Source organism: Coffea arabica, chromosome 5c, assembly GCF_036785885.1.
Source record: "Coffea arabica cultivar ET-39 chromosome 5c, Coffea Arabica ET-39 HiFi, whole genome shotgun sequence".
Classification (NCBI taxonomy): domain Eukaryota; kingdom Viridiplantae; phylum Streptophyta; class Magnoliopsida; order Gentianales; family Rubiaceae; genus Coffea; species Coffea arabica.
The window spans coordinates 43,896,275-43,911,615 of record NC_092319.1 but is presented as its reverse complement, the minus strand read 5'-3'; the positions used below and the strand labels follow the sequence as shown (position 1 = coordinate 43,911,615).

The 15,341-nt window shown below is 35.4% G+C and overlaps 3 protein-coding genes across 4 annotated transcripts; all 3 read left to right on the top strand.

Annotated features, from left to right (window-relative positions):
• Positions 1-3,293: 3,293 nt before the first annotated feature.
• On the top strand, positions 3,294-6,549 carry LOC113689997 (cytochrome P450 CYP72A219). 2 transcript variants are annotated; one of them, XM_027207823.2, is made up of 5 exons: positions 3,294-3,624; positions 3,926-4,143; positions 4,365-4,609; positions 4,769-5,153; positions 5,910-6,549. In XM_027207823.2, the coding sequence occupies exons 1-5, from the start codon at positions 3,360-3,362 to the stop codon at positions 6,333-6,335; spliced, it is 1,539 nt and encodes a 512-aa protein (XP_027063624.1). In that variant the 5' UTR covers positions 3,294-3,359; the 3' UTR covers positions 6,336-6,549. The 2 variants fall into 2 exon arrangements, with proteins under 2 accessions (XP_027063624.1, XP_071907171.1); XM_072051070.1 differs by lacking the exon at positions 3,294-3,624 and adding an exon at positions 3,677-3,847.
• Positions 6,550-7,572: 1,023 nt separating this feature from the next.
• LOC113690201 (cytochrome P450 CYP72A219-like) lies at positions 7,573-10,180 on the top strand. The gene is made up of 5 exons (XM_027208027.2): positions 7,573-8,164; positions 8,411-8,628; positions 8,789-9,033; positions 9,238-9,622; positions 9,749-10,180. The coding sequence occupies exons 1-5, from the start codon at positions 7,876-7,878 to the stop codon at positions 10,178-10,180; spliced, it is 1,569 nt and encodes a 522-aa protein (XP_027063828.1). The 5' UTR covers positions 7,573-7,875.
• Positions 10,181-11,325: 1,145 nt separating this feature from the next.
• LOC113690016 (cytochrome P450 CYP72A219-like) lies at positions 11,326-14,337 on the top strand. The gene is made up of 5 exons (XM_027207838.2): positions 11,326-11,789; positions 11,981-12,198; positions 12,493-12,737; positions 12,884-13,268; positions 13,540-14,337. Exons 1-5 carry the CDS (start codon positions 11,519-11,521, stop codon positions 13,963-13,965), a joined length of 1,545 nt encoding a protein of 514 aa, XP_027063639.1. The 5' UTR covers positions 11,326-11,518; the 3' UTR covers positions 13,966-14,337.
• The last annotated feature ends 1,004 nt before the right edge of the window (positions 14,338-15,341 follow it).

The window sequence follows — 15,341 nt, the reverse complement described above, 5'->3', positions numbered from 1 at the left end:
TTCAAAAAAGGGGAGAAAAGAATCTGGAAAATGCATTTTACCATCATCACCTACTCAAGAAACAATTTTAATCTAAAATCTTTGAGCACTTAGCTACAAATACAAATACAGAACTCATTTATAGAAATCACCAATTCACCATTGCAGTTCAGTGGTGATCAAACCTTCAATCAGCTGATCACTGTCAAACTCACAAAGGAAAAAAGAGAAGTTTCCAGTTGGTTTACCAGACAAATGTTAGACAACTTCTCAAATTATACCACAAATTCTTGAAAGAAACCATCATGAGTTTTTCAAGAATTTCAAATTTAAGTGCTTTTTAGCGGTTAGTTTGCTGTGAAGATGTATTACTTTTATTTGTAATCACCACACTATTTCGGTGGTGATCAGCCTTCAGTCAGCTGACTGCTCTAAAATTCGCTGAAAACAAAGAAAAGCTTCAATAGATCAATGACACAATCTCATTGATCAATAGATGGTGGCAAAGATTCAATAGTCAAGTTGTTAGCATTTCATTGTTCAAGGCATTCATTTTTTGAGACTTCTGTACCTTGGCAAAAACTTGGGTAAATTTGATGTTTAAGCGATTTAAAATTTGCTACACAATCTCATCAATTCAATTCAAGTATTAAATACATAATAAAAATAAAAATAAAAATTTTGAATCACTAGATTTAGTAGACTAGGCAAGTCAAGTCTTTGCCTTACACTTTTCCGAGGTGGGATCCTCATGGAGCAGGTTTATCCATCATTTTAGTCATCTTTACCTTTTTTGACGTAGAACGGGAGACGCGAGAATCGTTGTCTGAGGTGTGACAAAAAGTCTTTGGAAAAAATATTTTTTGACTTTAGCCATGTACGTCTAAGCTGATTGGAAGAAGTTGCTCAATTCTGAGGTGCATGTGCATATAATGTTGTGTCTTGATATTGGTCTTTGGAGACACGTTATCATCTTTGAGCCTTATGTACTCTTGAGAAATCACGGGACAAGAATATCCAGAGTTCAGACTTATGAAGCTAGGGATAATACCAATAACCTCTCTTGAGGTTCTTCTTAATATGAGTTAGGTTATGTTTAATAATTCAACTCAATACTTAATTTTAAGAGATTCAAATCACAAGACAAGAATATCTAGAGTTCAAATTATCGATGAAGTTAGGGATAATATCGGAAACCTCTCCCCTGAGGTTTTTCTCAATATGACTTAGGCATTATTTGATAACCTAATTTAGCACTTAAACTTAATGAATTTAAATCTTAACATGTTTCACATGCGTTTGATAACAAAAAATTCAACATCTGAATTATAGAGTGGCACTGAATTTTCTAGTTAAATGTGTTTCTAAAAATAAGTGATAAACTATTTACTTATCACTTAATGTGATATACACTCAAATGTATCAAATTTAATATTTAACAATTCAAAAACTTAATGAATTCAGATTTTAGTTTTTAGATTTTAGTTTTATCTAACGCAATCTTAGTATCTTTAGAATTTTAAAAATAATCACCTATCTTTCTTACTTTTGCTTCTTATATCATAAAATTTTTAAAAATTATAAACGACCTTTTTGCGCCTCTTAGTAAATGTAGATACTCTTAAACCGCTTTGTTTACTCCATTAAAAATCAACACCTGAAAAACAATTTTAAGTACAATCACCATATCAGAATGCCATAGCCCTTAAAAATATAAATTTGAAAAAAAAAAAAAGATACTTATAAAGAAAAACATTAGCACTGATTCAATTTTATATGATCAAAGACAATCTTTTATGAATTCTATTTTTTTCGAACATTTTCTCAATCCATGACCCCAAGCATTTAAATTGTACAAAATCGCTATAAAAACCAAATCAAAATAACTAAAGAAATTATATCGTAGTCTAGCACGATCACTAAAAAAAAAGGATAAACAAAATTCAGTTTACGACAATTTACAAAAAAAAAAAAAAAAATTGCATAATCATCCAAAAAATGGACAACATAAAATGTTGGAGAAAGGAGGAAGAAAAGAACGTGACTTTCATTTCTTTTGCTTTAATTATTTGCACTTCATATATGTGATATGTGTGTTATGTCTAAAGTGAGGGTTAATATAGTCATTAAAGGGAGGTAAGTGATTTTTTTCAAAATCTTAGGGGTGTTAATTGCTATTAAGAGAGGTTTCTGATATTCATTTCTCGTTTTCTATCGCCATTGATGACGATCGCTGGGATGGAAAAATGACATCGTGGGTCAAATCATGCTCGTTAAAAATGAGGAAAAGAAATAGAATTTTATGAAAGGAGCATTGATTTAACCCACAAAATATAAATACAGAATTCAGCAAAATTAAGAGCAAAAACCAATTTACATCATTGATGTCACACGTTAAAGGAAAATAGAGTGCCCAACAGCCCATCTGGCGCTGTTGATTTGAATGTAGACTTTGCCGACAATTGAGACTTTTATCATTGGTTGAAGCAACTCTTGCAGAACAAATCCTAATGTCTCAGAAGATCTTGCAAAATGTCACTTCTATGCGTAAGAAACGAGTGGTATTAAAGTATTTGAGGGGTCCATTAATGTTGTTTTGAAATGGAACTTGAATGTAAGTTTTACTTGTATAGCAAAATTTGTGGGGCTGGTTAGGGAAAAGCTCACAAGATTAAAAGCTACTAAGTACTGAATTGCCAGTTTGAACATCAAGTGATCTTTCAAGGGCTCAATTGGACGAAGAACCATGATTTTGAGGGGCTAAATGGAATTATCTTAATCCTAAAAGTGGAATCACAAACTAGCAGCTTTGAATCCTAGTAACGGAATGATTAAATCATAATTTATTTGTTGGTTGTATCATTTTTTGGTACGAGGAACTTTATCATGAATCCACTGATTTCTGCCGCTCCCCTTATTGCTCCTGGATTGGCGGTAGGGCCTGGTTCTATTGGACCCGGAATTGGTCATGGAATCTGCGCTCGCTCCATGCTGAATCATACAATGTCTACACAGTAGCAATCTGTCGGACCAAGGCACTGGCGAAACAATTATTCTAAATGATATAATATTTTTTAAATAAGGTGTATAATTTTACGTAAATTACTTGTAAAATTTAACAATAGAGACATGATTATTATACATGAGATTCACATAAATAGTAACAAAATGTCACGCTTCTATTATAAAAATATATAAAAAATTTATATAACGTGACAAAACGTGCAAAAAAATGTTACATTATTCAGTTGCCCGCTCCCCCCAAAATCCTCTACCTGCCACAATAAAATGCACATTCATTTCCTCCTTCACACAGGAAGATAAGTTTTAGTAGCGTGGAGTGAGTGGTCACTTGAGATTGGGAGAAACTACTAGAGAATATGTTGAGCTTTATTTCAGTTTCTTGTGTTGTAGCTTTGCTAGTCTGTGCATGGGGAGTCTTGAATTCGATGTGGTTGAAGCCAAGAAGGCTGGAAAAATGCCTCAAGGCACAAGGTCTTAATGGAAATTCCTACAGACCAATCTTTGGGGACTTGAAAGAGTTGGCAATGATGCTTGGGGAAGCCAAATCCAAGCCAATCAGTCTCTCTGATGATATCGTGCCCAGAGTCATACCTTTCCACGTCAAAACCATCGACAAATATGGTACGCTCTACACAAGTCTTCTTACTCGTATCATAATCAAAGTGTTGTCGAATAAAAAGTCGGTTTATTAAAAAGGATCAGAACTCAGTTATAGGCTTCTAGTCATGTGATCAGAGCTGAGTTTCCTGTTGCACATGTCCTACATTAATGCCCTTCGCAATTTCCTATTTGTTGTTGTGGCCTTCAATTAGCAAAGACCTTGCATGCCATCGGTTTGTAGATGGTACGTGGGATTTAAATCCTCTTCTTGAAAATTCTGATTCTTGTTTTTAAGAAGATTTCATCTGTATTGAATTTGCAGGTAGCAATTCTTTTCTGTGGCTTGGGCCTAAACCTTCAGTTATCATCCGGGACCCTGAACTTCTCAGGGAGATCTTCCTTAAGCATAATCTCTTCCCAAAGCAACATTCCAATCCACTTGGAAAATTGCTGGCGAAAGGGCTACTAGACTCTGAGGGAGATAAATGGGCTAAAGATCGGAAAATAATTAATCCTGCTTTCAATTTAGAGAAAATCAAGGTTTTATTTGATTCTGTTTTATTTGCCTTGAAGGAAAGTTAGTTCTCGATTTTTACGCTTGAAAGAACTTTGTACTGGCAAAGCGTTTCTTGAGTTTTTTTTTTTTAAATTTTTTTATTTTGAGTTTCAATCCTGTGAATGTAATGATTAACAAGGAGCCAAGTTACTTTTGCTTGTACACCTTTTACTAATTGGCTTGCTTTTATTGTTGCCATGAGTAGCTTATGCTGCCGGCTTTTCATTCGAGTGCCAGTGAGATGTTGAGGAATTGGGAGGAAAAACTTTCGCCAGAAGGATCTTGTGAGCTGGATGTTTGGCCTTATCTTCAAACCTTAACTGGTGATGTGATTTCTCGCACAGCATTTGGTAGTAATTATGAAGAAGGAAGGAAAATTTTAGAACTTCAACAAGAACAGGTAGACCATGTTGTGACAGCTGAAAGGTCATTATATATCCCTGGAATGAGGTATGCTCCTGGTTTCAATCTTTTCCCCCAGTGTTTAAAAAACATATTCCCTCGTTCTGCATGGACATGGAGTGCTTGCTACTGCTGAACTTAAAGAACCATCTTAGCTTTGATATCTTACATCCTGAGTTTCTTGCTCGGTAATCTCTTCATCTATAGGTTTTTGCCAACGAAGAGAAACAGAAGAATGAAGGAGATTGAAAAAGTAGTTCAAGCAACAATAAGGGACATAATTGATAGGAAAGTGAAAGCAATGAAAGCAGGGGAAGGAAGAAGGGACGACTTATTGGGCATACTGTTGGAATCTAACTTTAAGGAGATTGATCAGTATGGCAGCAAAGATTTTGGTATGAGCATCAAAGATATAATTGAAGAGTGCAAACTATTCTATTTTGGTGGGCAAGACACCACTTCAACCTTGCTGGTATGGGCCTTAATTTTACTGAGTAAGCATCAAGACTGGCAGTCACTTGCTAGGGAAGAGGTTTTGCAAGCGTTTGGAAGAGAGGAGATAGATTTTGATCGCCTCAGTCGCCTCAAAACTGTAAGTGTATTCTGTACATTGTTTTAATAAAGTGCAAGTTCCTAAAGTTTGTGAACTTTGTATTGTTCATTAGATCTTGTCAAGTATCTGTCCTGCCACTGGAACACTTGGTTCAAGTGTGAATAGCTTTACAGATGAGTAATGATAAATTTAGAACCAGTCCATAGCGTACTTCATTAAACACAAAATGTAAGGCATTCAGAATCAAGTTCAAAGTTGGAAATTTAGGGGGAAATAAATGTCTGTTTTTTCAGTTTTGATTTGCAACATAGGTTACTGATCCTCCTGTGCTTGCATTGTCTATATTTAAGATATCCCTTTTCTCATATATAAATGTGGCACAATATATTCTGGTCTGGTTACAATTCAAGACAGGTAAAATCATGCCAATAGATTCTCAATCAATGGTGACTTTCTATCCAAACTAATGTTCTGGAGAGTTGCAGATCCCTTAACATTGGTTTTTTTTTTTTCATGGTGTTAGAAAAGTGAGCTGAAAAAAGGTACATGGTCAAGAACGCCCTGTCACATAAATTGCACCATTAGGCTCTTCACTGAACACACCATTTTACAAATTCTGAGTAGCATTACATCATTAGGTTACTCCTGTAAACTTCATTCAACACTAACAGTACTTTGCGTCTCAATTTTCTCTCCTTTTGGACTGTTGCAATGTAACCACCTTGTTTCATTTTGCTTGCTTTAAGATATCTTGAGCTGTACTATTCTTCATCTATTCCTTGTACAACACCACAGGTGACAATGATCTTGAATGAGGTTCTAAGATTGTATCCACCAGTGGTTGTGCTTGCTAGAAGGCTTCATGAAGAAACTAAAGTAGGAAAATTTTCCTTGCCTGCTGGGGTGCTACTCAATCTGCAATTAATGCTGTTGAATCATGACTGTGAAATATGGGGTAATGATGCAAAAGAGTTCAAACCAGAGAGATTTAGTGAAGGAGTGTCAAATGCAACAAAGGGCCAGGTTTCATTTTTCCCATTCGGTTGGGGACCTCGAATATGTATTGGACAAAACTTTGCCATGGTAGAAGCAAAATTGGTGATGGCAATGATTCTTCGAAACTTCTCCTTTGAACTTTCCCCATCTTATATTCATGCTCCTCACGCGATAGCCACACTCCAACCTCAGCATGGTGCTCATTTAGTCATACACAAATTGTAGGATGGTGAACATGAAGGTTCTTGTTGCAGAAGATATATCAATAGAACTTAAGTTCATGTACCATAAGAAAATTTGGATCTTCAGCTTCTGAATCTTGTCATTTGCTTGAAATGCTGATGCTTTTTTAGCAGTGGCGGGCAGAATTAAAATTTACTATATTTGTTGTCTTTCTGCTTGTTTATTTGGTGAATAAATGATCATTTATATTTGGAAAGCATTTTTTTATTACCGGTTGTGCTGTTTTCTTAATATTTTAAGGTTAGATTACCTTTTACCTTCTTATGGTTTAGTGATTTGTCACATAACTCCTCAAGGGTTAAAAACTTGTACATAAATCCCTTATAGTTTGAATTAAAGTGTCAAGGCTAATTTTCCCTTTAAAACTAATGGTCAACATTAAAAAATTCAAAATCAAACTAATAAATTAACAAATTCACCCTTTGATTACCTCTTTTTTTTTTCAAATACCAAAAAAAAAAGAAGAAAGGAAAATAAAAATACATAATAAGAATTACAAAATATCAAATCTTTAATGATTGTAAATATCAATGTAAGTTTTTAAACCAAATCTTTAGTGATTGCAAATCTTTAACAGTATTATTTATTTCTTGTTTATCTATTTTTATTTCCCTTTCTTCTTTTTTGTATTTGAGGAAATTTTAGATTTATTAAGATTTAGTAAGCCAAAGTATAGTTTTTTAAAATCATCTCTTCTCTTCTCAAAGAAAAAAGAAAAAAAGAAAGAAGAGGAAAAAAGAACAATATATATAGTAAAAGCGTGTATTTGTCTATTTATTAGTTTGACTTTGACCTTATAATATTGACCGTTACTTTTAAGTTAATAATGATACTTTAACCCAAATTAGGGAAGGGGTTATGTATAGGTTTTAAATTATAGAGGGTTATGTGGTAAAGTATCAAATCACAAAAAAGTAAAAGGTAATTTATCCTGTTTTAAATAGCAAAAAAAACTGAAAAAAGTTAGTAGAAAAAAATTCTAACTTTTTCATACGTTAAAGATGCTAGTTACATGATGGCTGCTTGACGGTGGTTATGAAAAATTCTACTATGACATTATACTTATCCACATCATCCTAAAAACAAAAGGTGCTATCATCATCAATGGATTCCAGATCAATCCACTGATTTGGTATTGGCAGAAATCATTGAGGATGTCTTTGTCCTCATCAAACTGCTTATACCTCATTGCTTCTCTAATATCAAGGCATGCAAATAAAGTAAGGCATGAGATTGCAATATCTACATCAAAATATGAAAAAACGAGGGAGTGGAAGCACGGGCTTCTCCTGTCGTTGTTACGCATGAAGCTGCTGGCTAGTTGGCCGTCAATTATTGTCTAATCATCAACAAAATCTTCACTGCACACCATGAGGCCAACATCAAGAGATAAATTAACAATAAAAGGTCACTTCTGCTCCATCATCCTGCCTAAAAGGATTTTTTTAATGATTATAATAATGGATCCCTCATTTCAATATGTTCGTATATGGAGCTATAAAGGTTGAGAGATCATTAGGAAATGGCGATGAAATCATATGAACGTATGTATTATTCCATAGGAGTTTCCTGCGCTGTTGCACTTGCAGTTTTTGCATGGAGAGTGCTGAACTGCATGTGGCTGAGGCCCAAAAAGCTAGAGAAGCGCCTAAGAAACCTAGGCCTTAATGGAAATTCTTATAGACTAGTGTGTGGAGACTTCAAAGACATTGCAGTGATGCTGAAAGAAGCTAACTCCAAGCCTATCAACCTTTCTGATGACATCGTGCCACGAGTCATACCTTTCTTCATTGAAATCATCAAGAAATACGGTATGGTGTTGATCCCTGGTCACTCATTTCATCATATTAGTTTTCCTAAGCAACTGATTAGCAAAGTTCACGTCTAAACTGTACTGTCTCTGCAATGATAGCCATATATATATTGATAGCTGATTTTCCTTTTACCACATACTACTGTACGCATATGAAGATTGAAACTGTCTAAACATTCTCCTTTCCGTATACACAAGTATTTCTGTTTAAAAGTGAACTTATCAGTTTAGAATCCAAATGCAGGTAGGAATTCCTTTGTATGGTTGGGGCAGAATCCCTCAGTGGTCATCCTAGACCCTGTACTTATGAGGGAAATCTTGCTGAAGAACTATATCTTTAAGAAGCCTCGTCCTCATCCAATTGTCAAATTGTTGGCACAAGGTGTCATTTTCTCGGAGGGTGATAAATGGGCCAAAGACCGAAAAATCATAAGTTCTGCTTTCCATTTACAGAAGCTGAAGGTATCGTTTACAAATTTGAATTCTATTTTCTCTACCTTAAAGAACTTCAGTTTGAAATTTTTCAATCTAGTGATGGCAAATAATTAAGCTACAATCTGAATCATTCTTAAGGTCTATTAGAAGTGCTAATAAATTTTGTTTTCACCATGGCTATGAATAGCATATGCTGCCACCATTTTACTCAAGTGCCAGCGAGATGTTGAGTAAATGGGAGGAAAGAGTTTCACCAGAAGGATCATGCGAATTGGATGTTTGGCCTTACCTTCAAACTTTAGGTGCTGATTCGATTTCTCGTACAGCATTTGGTAGCAATTACGAAGAAGGGAGAAGGATATTTGAACTCCAAATGGAACAGGCACAGTATGCTGTCAGGGCCACGCGATCAGTATATTTCCCAGGATTGAGGTAAAGTTAAAGTTAATCTTTTTCTGCCAAGTTTCTAGGAAAGTATAAACTCAGCACGCATAGTATTCTAGGATACACTTTCATTTTCATGACTAAGAAAAGCTTGATAAGATAAAGCTACACAATGGATAAGTTTTTAACTCACATATTTGATTTCCTATGTCTGAGTAACTCAGTTTCTTGATTTCTCATTGTTGTCTTCAGGTTTTTGCCAACTAGAAGGAACAAAAGAATGAAGGATATTGAAAAAGAAATTCAAGCTAAAATCAGAGATATCATTAACAAAAGGGTAAAGGCATTAAAAGCAGGGGAAACCAGTAACGATGACTTGTTAGGCATTATGCTAGAATCCAATTTTAAAGAAATTGATCTACATGGAGACAAGAGCTTTGGTATGACCATGCAAGATGTGATTGATGAGTGCAAACTCTTCTATTTTGCTGGACAAGAGAGCTCTTCTACTTTGCTTGTATGGACATTGGTGTTGCTAGGTAGACACCGAGAATGGCAGTCGAAAGCTAGATACGAGGTTTCGCAAGTCTTTGGGAGAAACAAACCACACTTTGAAGGGCTTAATCACCTGAAAATAGTAAGTGTCTTCCTCATATTAGCTCCGACAGAAATTGAACACCTGAAAAGGTATTAAAAAATGTAATTTGTTCTGTTGCAATTACCTATAATCCAACTGCATACAGCTCACACGAGATTCTTGCAGGTGACTATGATCTTGAATGAAGTTCTAAGGCTATATCCTCCAGCAGTTGCACTGAATAGAAGAGTCCACCAAGAAACTAAAGTGGGAAAATTGTCTTTGCCAGCCGGGGTGATGCTGTGGTTACCAGTGATCTTGCTGCATCATGACCGCGAAATATGGGGGGATGATGTAAAGGAATTCAAGCCAGAAAGATTTAGTGAAGGAGTGTCAAAGGCAGCAAATGGCCAAAGCCAAGCTCCATTTTTCCCTTTTGGCTGGGGGCCTAGAATATGTCTCGGACAAAATTTTGCTATGTTAGAAGCAAAATTGGCGCTGTCAATGATTCTACAACACTTCTCCTTTCAACTTTCACCATCCTATGTTCATGCTCCTTACACAGTATTTACACTTCAACCTCAGCATGGTGCTCTTTTGGAATTGCACAAATTATAGTCAGCTGAAGTAGTTTCCATTTGCTTTTCCTTGGTTCTGTTTTGCTCTTTTTTTGAGTGAGAAATGTGATTTTGTTATCCATTCCTTGCTGCTAGGCTGTCCAACCTTATGCCTACTTTGGTTTGGAGAGAAAAAAAAAAAGATTTCTGTTTTATGTGTGCAAGAAGGCACAAAGTGATACTTTTGCAGTTGCAATACATTGTAAATTGATGCTGAAGTTATACGTAATATTTAGTTTGGAAGAGAAAAAGGAAAAAAAAAAAAAAGAAAATTTTGCGTCTATCTTATATATATGTTTTTTTTTTTTTTTGGCTCAATAACTTTTTGAGCAAAATCATGGGCGCAAAATGATTAATGTAAAGTTATTAGTAATCCAATGGGCCAGAGTTTATATTTATATTTCGATGTAGGACATTTCGTACAGCTTTATTCTACGTATTTAAAAAATAATGATAAGAATATTGAAATCCTTTAGGGTAAAATACACTTTACACTCTTATGATTTAGCGATTTTTCACATAATTTATTTGAATTAAAGTGTCAAGTGACGAAAATGATCCTCTATTACGGAACCTACAAAAATATCGAGATTATCATTGTTTCAAAATTAAAATGTCTAAAGTAACCGAAATATTTAAACATAGTATGCATACTACATTAACTGCTTATGATTTTGTATTTTACCATATAATTCCCTTGTGATTTAGGACTTCACCACAGAACCCCTTATGGTTTTTCAAATACAAACAGAATATGCTATAATTAATAAATAATTTCTAACTTTACATAGGAATACATTTGACATTTTAGTTGGCGCAATTATGGAATGCAAATTTTATCACTTTGACATTTTGGTCTAAAATATGAGGAGGTTATGTATTATTTTTTAAATTAGAGAATGATTATGCAGAGTGTCATTGTGTGTTTCGCCCGGATACTTTAGTATGCATTAAACTGACAATTATATCAAGAATCGGAATTGATGGAAGACCTAGTATTCATTAGCCTAGATGACGAAATATAAAGATTGCAAAATTGACCAGATTCTTGATTGATGGGACATTGGATCCAGTCTATTGGGTACCCAACACATTCCTTTGTCAACATAATCTCAATCAGACTGTTGAATTCTAAATCAATAGTAACTCCAAAGATGATAGCGGCAAGATTGAATTTTCACAATGATAATGTCGATATCCGGGTCATTTCTAGAAACCGTGCACGCTCAAATGCTGAAAAGCTAGATTAATCCCCTCTTCACATGACAACCTTGAATAGTAGTACAATTCAAAGGGCTATCTCTCAGACTCTAACCAGCCATGAAACAACTGTAAAATTATGGAGAATTTTATGCTAGCAATTTCACCATGTTTAATTGCCCTGTTGGTTTGTGCATGGAGAGCCCTGAACTCTTTATGGTTGAGGCCGAAGAAGCTAGAGAAGTGCCTTAGAGCACAGGGTCTTTCCGGGAATTCATACACACCAGTCTATGGAGATTTTAAAGAAATGGTTTCGATGATTGAAGAAGCTTATTCCAAGCCAATCAATCTTTCTGATGATCTTGTACCCCGAGTTATACCGATGGTCACCACAACCATCAAGAAATATGGTATAATCTGCTGAATTCTTATTGCAGAGACTTCATGATATTGTGATGTAAGATCAGAAATGATTGCATTTTTTTTGCGACACCATGCCTTGCATTTTTTTCGTCGGTTTCCTGTTTTTAGAAATTCTGCTGGTGGATATATTTTATGTGTCGACTTCGTTGGTTTAATTTGCTTAGCATGTCGATTGCAGGTAGCAATTCCTTCATATGGCTTGGTCCATATCCTGCAGTCATCATCCTAGACTCTGAATCTATAAGGGAGATCATGGTGAAGTATAATCTCTTCCAGAAGCCTCACTTTCACCCGCTTGGCAAATATCTGATACAAGGTCTAGTAGCATCTGAGGGCAAGATATGGGCAAAACATCGAAAGATAATCAATCCTGCTTTCCATCTAGAGAAGCTCAAGGTTTTACTTAACATTTCTCTATCAACTGCAAAGTCATCTGTGTTGATTCATTGGAGATGATCTTATATTTTCGATAACTGATCTTATGCTTAAATATTGAATGATCTCCTACAATTTACAATATACTTCTCTTATTTCCTGATGCAATTTTATCCGCAAGAAGAATGTAAATCAAATTTCATCTGTAAAGTAGATATCCAATGCTGACATCGTAAACCAACAACTACTAACCTGAGAAATTATTTCTTTCGAAATCTAGCACTAACTAGGCTTATCATTCATTCCTATGAATAGCTGATGCTACCAGCTTTTCATTTATGTGCCACCGAAATGTTGAGCAAATGGGAGGAAAGTGTTTCACCAGAAGGAACCTGTGAATTGGATGTTTGGCCACACCTGCAGACTTTAACCAGCGATGCAATTTCTCGTACAGCATTTGGTGGTAATTATGAGGAAGGAAGAAAGATCTTTAAGCTTCAAAAAGAACAGGCAGAGCAGGTTATGACTGCTGTAAAATCATTCTATTTTCCAGGATCAAGGTAAAACTAGATTTCTCAATGCATCTTCATGTTGTATGGACATGAAAAGCACACCACTTGTGGGAGTTTGAGTATCATTCCAGATTGAATATTTTGACATTCCTGATTTCAAAGTTGATTCAGTCAGTTTCGCTTCTTATCTATAGGTTTTTGCCAACTAAGAGGAACAGAAGGATAAAGGAACTTCATAAAAAAGTTGGAGCTGCAGTAAGAGAAGTTATTGATGAAAGATTAGAAGCAATGAAAGCAGGGGAATCAAGTGATAACGACTTACTGAGCATACTATTGGAGTCTAATCTTAAAGAGATTGAACAAAAGGGGGATAAAAGTTTTGGTTTGAGCATCAATGATGTCATTGAAGAGTGCAAACTATTCTATTTTGCCGGGCAGGAGACAACCTCATCATTGCTTGTATGGACATTGGTTTTACTGAGCAGGCATCAGGAGTGGCAATCCCGGGCTAGGGAAGAGGTTTTGCAAGTTTTCGGGAGAGATGAGCCAAATTTCAATGGCCTTAATCACCTCAAACTTGTGAGTTCCTTCCATATGTTACCATTGGCATGATCTGTTTGAAGTTACCTACCTGTTAGAACTTAGAAGAGTGCGTGTCTTCAAATGAAACTCTTGATTGCGGAAAAGAACATTAACATTCAGCTTATTCTGTTCCATATACATTTTTCAGTCTTTTACAGTAACACAGCTCTCTTATGCTTTAGACCATCACTACATAGTAAATTTCAGTAATCTTCCTTTCTGCATAGTTTATGATGACATATGGTTTCCCTTATAATCTTTATTGCAGTTGACAATGATCTTGAACGAAGTTTTAAGACTATACACTCCACTGCCTGTAATTGATCGAACAGTTCAGGAGGAAACTAAAGTAGGAAAATATACTTTCCCATCTGGGGTGCGGCTCATGTTGCCAGTACTCTTACTGCATTATGATGTCGAAATATGGGGTGACGATTCAGAAAAGTTCAATCCAGACAGATTTCATGAAGGAGTATCAAATGCGACAAAAGGCCAAGCTTCATTCTTCCCCTTTGGTTGGGGACCTCGAATATGCATTGGACAAACCTTTGCTATGATTGAAGCAAAATTGGCTATGGCAATGATTCTCCAGCGCTTCTCCTTTGAACTTTCTCCATCTTATACTCATGCTCCTTACACCATAGTTACAATTCAACCTCAGCATGGTGCTCACTTGATTCTACGCAAATTATAGCTTGAAGAACTTGTCAACCCACACTTGATTGATTTTTATGAGTAACGATATGCAATTGCTCTATCCTTTTTTCCCAATCCATACTTCATTATCAATCCTTATGCCAATTGTAACAAAAAGTAATCCATCATTTCTTCTTCTTCAGTGGATGTAAGGATCAAGAATATGATTCCAGTGGTGATCCTTCATTGATCTTTATATTTGTCTGTGTATCCGTGTTTCAATAACTGTACATGTGTGAGACATTGTGGGAGTACTCTGAACAGTGATACCTTTACCTGTTACTTGTGGTTAGGTAATTCTGCATCACCATTCTCCAGAATCTATTATTGAGTCATTGACAAATGACAATGTAAACTTCATCGATGCGAATACTTTTCTGTATTAGTTTTTAAAAGAACTATTTTGTATGTGAAAGACCACTAGCTTCCAAATAGCAAACCATCTAATATTTCCTGATCTTAAAAAAGAAAAAGTCCGTTTCTCATGACTCACGGTTATCCTTGATGTTGAAGGTTGTTTTTAGTCCCTACATCACATTTTTACAAGCTGAACCCTATTCTCCATTAAACAAAGCACGTGCAACTTGTACTGAAGAAGGTATATTGTTGACCAATTGTGCCAATGTGTCATGAGATACAGCAGGAAAAATATCAGTCACCAAAGATTTGTTAATATTGAGATATAAAAGCTGCTCTAGTTGGTAAGTTTGGAGGCTGATTTCTGTTTCTGATACTCAAATCCTCGAACTCTGTGATCAACCATGATAGGTTTAACGTGTTGCACCAGATGGACCAATGCTGATAAATCCTTCTTCTTGCTAATGATCCCTGGCACTGGTACAACTGTCTCAGTACTTTCAAATTCCATATATGTCAAAGTCTAAGCTCTGTGCCAATTCAGTCTTACCCCAACTGTTGCTAGTTCCACTGTGTCTGTTATCAACACATTTGAAAAGACTATTTTTGCCTTCATTACCCAAAGTTTCTCCCTTTTATTGGGTAGAATGATGCCTACGCCTACAATGCTACTTCCAAAGGCTCCATATACTAATTTTAACCCTTTAGATATCAGTTTATACGCAGAACCGTAATAAGTATTATGTTCTAAATCAAGGATAAATTACTATTAACCCCTTATGGCTTCACTCATTACCATATGTCCCCTAACATTTTAAAATTTCTACTTAACCTCACTGTAATTTTATGTAAATCGGAAACTTGATGAAAAGCAGCCTCTGTTCCGTCAGTAGTTGAGATTCCAGTATTGCTCTTACTCAAGTACTAAATAGAACAAAGGTCTCACTACTTCGTATAAAATTATAGTGGGATTATGTGGATATATGTACAACACCTTCCTATATAAACATAACCATA

What these genes read in the sequence shown, in the direction of transcription:
- LOC113690016 (XM_027207838.2), top strand. Translation starts at nt 11,519, where the DNA reads ATGGAGAATTTTATGCTAGCAATTTCACCATGTTTAATTGCCCTGTTG. An exon ending in CACAACCATCAAGAAATATG is followed by an intron (nt 11,790 to 11,980) that starts GTATAATCTGCT and finishes TGTCGATTGCAG; the next exon opens with GTAGCAATTCCTTCATATGG. An exon ending in GCCTTAATCACCTCAAACTT is followed by an intron (nt 13,269 to 13,539) that starts GTGAGTTCCTTC and finishes TCTTTATTGCAG; the next exon opens with TTGACAATGATCTTGAACGA.
- LOC113690201 (XM_027208027.2), top strand. Translation starts at nt 7,876, where the DNA reads ATGGCGATGAAATCATATGAACGTATGTATTATTCCATAGGAGTTTCC. An exon ending in TGAAATCATCAAGAAATACG is followed by an intron (nt 8,165 to 8,410) that starts GTATGGTGTTGA and finishes ATCCAAATGCAG; the next exon opens with GTAGGAATTCCTTTGTATGG. An exon ending in GGCTTAATCACCTGAAAATA is followed by an intron (nt 9,623 to 9,748) that starts GTAAGTGTCTTC and finishes AGATTCTTGCAG; the next exon opens with GTGACTATGATCTTGAATGA.
- LOC113689997 (XM_027207823.2), top strand. Translation starts at nt 3,360, where the DNA reads ATGTTGAGCTTTATTTCAGTTTCTTGTGTTGTAGCTTTGCTAGTCTGT. An exon ending in TCAATTTAGAGAAAATCAAG is followed by an intron (nt 4,144 to 4,364) that starts GTTTTATTTGAT and finishes TGCCATGAGTAG; the next exon opens with CTTATGCTGCCGGCTTTTCA. An exon ending in TTATATATCCCTGGAATGAG is followed by an intron (nt 4,610 to 4,768) that starts GTATGCTCCTGG and finishes CTTCATCTATAG; the next exon opens with GTTTTTGCCAACGAAGAGAA.